Source organism: Pteropus vampyrus, unplaced genomic scaffold (genome assembly GCF_000151845.1).
Source record: "Pteropus vampyrus isolate Shadow unplaced genomic scaffold, Pvam_2.0 Scaffold65, whole genome shotgun sequence".
NCBI classification, from domain to species: Eukaryota; Metazoa; Chordata; class Mammalia; order Chiroptera; family Pteropodidae; genus Pteropus; species Pteropus vampyrus.
In genome coordinates, this window is record NW_011888846.1 from 329,472 (window position 1) to 333,517 (window position 4,046).

Below are 4,046 nucleotides of genomic sequence, written 5' to 3' on the forward strand. Positions count from 1 at the left end.
ATTGAGGTATTAATCGTAGTGGGTTGCATGCAGATTTCAGGTACAAACCATTAAAATGAAAAGATTTTAGAGTTCAAGGGTTTAAACACTCGGTTGTCTAAAATATTTTAATCGTTCATTGTTCTCGTTTAAGAAACTTAAAATTAGTGAAACCTATTTCTCAAAGATGCTTAGTGCCAAGTGTTTATCTTCTAGGTAAGCATAGGTTGAATCTTTTTCATGTTAATTTAATCATGAATGTTTTCAACTCTAGAGTTCATGGACCTTTCTTTCCAAGAATTCTGAGGCGTAGGAAAGGAAAAAGAGACTTTGGAAAGACTATAACACATATTGTAGCCAAAGTGATGACTACTGACATGGTAAGAAATATGCTTTATTCTTTCTTGTTCATTTAAGTTTAGCTGCCTATGATCAGAAAAGCAACTCTTTGAAGGTAGAGTTCTTGTCTGACTCATGAATGCTTTATTTCCCCCATTATATCCAGCTTAGCGTTTTGGGCATATACTAGGTACTAAATAAATAAATGTCAACAGTGATTTGCTGAGTACTAACCTTTGTTGTCAGGCACTCTGCTCATAGCTATGGAAAGGATGGGAGACAAATATGAGAAAGACCGTATTTGAGAGAGTGTTGAACCAGACCCACAGTCTTGCTTCTTCATATACTCGACACATTTGAATTATGGTGGCAATATGGACAAGTAAATAGGCAATTATAACGCAGAATGATAAATGCTATGATGGGAATATGTACAGGATGCACATAGGATGGGTACATATGTCAGAATTAGGAATTCTGGCAATGCTGGCTGGAAGAGATAACCCAGATGAACCCTGAAGGAAGACTATAAATTTAACCAGCCCCAGAGGAAAAATGTTCTAAGTCAGAGTAATATTTGCATCTCACTTGATCTCAGCATTTCACAGCTTTCCCCCTGAAATATTCTTTTTTTTCTGTCTTCTGTTACTGAACTTGCCTGGTTTTCATTCTTTGCAGTTGCTTTTTTTTCCTCCTTCTGTCCTCTAAGTGCTTGGTACTGACCTTGCTTCTGCGCTGTATTACCCCTAAGTGATTTATCTGATCTTCACACATGACTTTGATTATATATACTGAGAATCTAAAATGTTTACCCACAGCCCGGTTTTTGTTCTGAGCTTCAAACCTCTATGTCCAACTGCCTATTGCTCATCACCACTCTATTATCTGTCTCACAAGTACTTCAACTCAAATGTCCATTCTCTTACTCACTGACCTCTTTATATTCTAGAGTTCTCTTTTCCAATAAATGGTATCACCATCTACCCAGCTGCTAATTACATTTTCTGAGAGTTACCCTAATCATATCCCTCATCACCTTCATATGCCAATTTCTCCCTCACTAACGTCACTTCCGAGTGTATACAATATTGTTTCACAGAGCTGCTGCACAAGCTTCAGGCCTCAATTTAAACATTTCCAACCTTTCTCAACCTTCCAGAATGCCTTAGACTGCTAGATACTGACATAGCACCCCGCACTTTCTCTGACCGGCACTTTCCCTTACCATGACTGTATTTAATACTTATTGTGGCTATCTGTTGAACGTCTGCCTCTTTTACAAGAATATGAGCTTCTGGAAAGCAAAGGGTATATGTTTACGACACATCCCATCACCTAGTACGATGCTTGGCACGTGGTAAGTGCCCAGTGGTTTTGGTGAGTTAGTAAATGAATGCACGTTTGACAAGAGAGTATGGTGTGGATGAGACACTGAAAGCAAGCCGGCAGGGAGAGGGGAGAGGGATAAGACTTGTCTTGTTTGCTCTCCTATCATTTTTATTATTTTCAACAAAATTTAATTTTCCTTTTAATCGCTTAGTGGATCAGATTAGTCAATAACATTAATTATTCTACCAATTATCTTTGTAAACATCTTTTAAAACATCTTTATAAAAAGTAAGGTATAGGTTTTGCTTTTATCTCTAGCCTTATTTGATCATTTTTATTAATCTTTTTGAAGTCTGGTTCTGGCTTTATTTTCCTACGTGATGAGAAATGTCTTTGATTTTACCCAGTGCTTTGCAGCCCCGTCTTCATTTGTGTAAGTGAATATCCGTGAACTTGGGTGGCCAGGGTAAGGCGAGGAAGTCTCTAAGAAGGCAGCATCGTGAACTTCCACTTTGCTTAGATCTTTGATTTCTGATTTACCTTTAAGGTTGACAAAATATTTTAATTTGATAGTAGTCATAGCTATGTATATAGCCTTTAAGAGTTTTCTCAACTTTGAACATTCTTTACTCAGTGTTCTTCCTGCTCCGTCCTCTCTCCTTAAAGTTTTATCAGCCCGCCATCTTTGTTAGTGACTGTCACAAGTGGTATGGTGAAAACACATGGACTTTGTTGTCAGATAGCCCAGTGTTCCTATAGCTTCTCTGAGACCGCGTAATAACTGTATCATCTTGGGCAAGCTGCCTCACCTCTGAACGTCAATGTCCTTATTCGCAGAGTGCTTTAAAAAGAGAGATAAACACCGTGTACTGGGATTACGAGCATGGGCTCTGGAGCCAAACTGCCTGGATTCAGATTCCGGCGTCGTCATTTACTAATTTTGTGATTTTCAACATGTTATTTACCTTCCTCACTTATAACATGGGGATAATGCTATGTTTCTTATTTATACAGCTGTGAATATTGAGCTCATATTTGTAATACGCTTAGAATAATGCCCAGTACATAGTAAGTACTTAATAAATGTTTACCGCTGCCACCTTATAGGATGAAATGAGATGTTATGTATAAAATACCTAGCAGTGCCTGGCACATGGTGATTTTTCAGTAAATTTATTCGCCTTGCTCTTTCCCTCCTTGCTTTTATTCTTTGCTGGCCTACGTTACTATCTGTCCTTCTAAGCGTTTTACCTGGGTGTCTAACATACAACGATTGTAAGTTTGAACTTATCTTTTAGTACACAGTCCTCCTACATTCTCTATTCAGTTGACGTCATAAATAACCTTCCAGCCCAGCGAATTAAGGATCAGTCCTTTCCTCCTCTCTTACTTCCCAAGTTCTCAAATCGTGACGGGTTTAGACGCACTCCAGCTTCTGAATCATTCCTGGCAAAGACAATAAGTACTTCTCCCAGTGCCTAAACTAAAGTTAAACATTAATTAGTCTTCCTCCCAGATCTTGAAGAAACAGCAGAATCCCCATTGTTCATCACGGGCTCTATGCTGTTTCTTCTGTCTGCAGGCAGGATAGTGATGGAGAAGAACACAGGCTTTGAAATAATACAAACCTAAGTTTGATTCAGTTTTGCTTCTTAATAGTTGTATGAGATTAAATAAGTTACATAGTTTCTCTTATTTCCTGATTTGTAAAAGGGAGAAATGAAGTCTATCCTGTAGAGTTGTTAAGCTTAAGTGATTTATTTTATATAAATCTTTTAGCAAGGTGCCTACCACAAAAATGTCAACTGCTATTATTTGTTTTGCCATTCATATTGCAATAATGTATCATCAGTACTCTCAGATTTTAACTGTAATGCTACAAGATCTGATAACTGTGTCTGAAAATATACCAGACACAAGATGAATTAAATTCGCTTCCATCTGTACTACTGATTTCGTTGCCACCTGTCTCCTCAAAGACAATATGGTCTTGGTTATTCCTTCTCTTTCTTGTATCTTTATTCTTTTCCTTTTTTTTTTTTTTGAGGTAAAATCCACATAAAAAAATTAACCATTTTAAAGTGAACAGTTCAGTGACATTTAATGCATTCACAGTGTTGTGTGACCACCACCTCTCTCTAGTGCCCAAACATTTTCATCACCTCAACACAAAATTCCATATCCATTAAGCTGTGAATCTCATTCCACCTTCCCTCCAGCCCTGTACAACTACCAATTTTCTTTGTTTCTATAAATTCACCTATTCCGGGTATTTCATATAAATGAAATCATACACTATGGGACCTTTTGTATCTGGCTTCTTTTACTCAGCATAATGTTTTCAAGGTTCATCCACATTGGAACATATATCGTTTCTTTTGATGGCTGAATAGTCTACT

The 4,046-nt window shown here is 37.5% G+C and overlaps 1 protein-coding gene across 1 annotated transcript in view; it reads left to right on the plus strand.

Annotated features, from left to right (window-relative positions):
• Positions 1-4,046, plus strand: part of SHCBP1L (SHC binding and spindle associated 1 like) — a 28,133-nt gene that overhangs the window by 13,995 nt on the left and 10,092 nt on the right. The window contains exon 6 of the mRNA XM_011361263.1: positions 254-359. Within this exon, the coding sequence (XP_011359565.1) occupies positions 254-359 (106 nt within the window). The remainder of the gene's footprint in view (positions 1-253; positions 360-4,046) is intronic.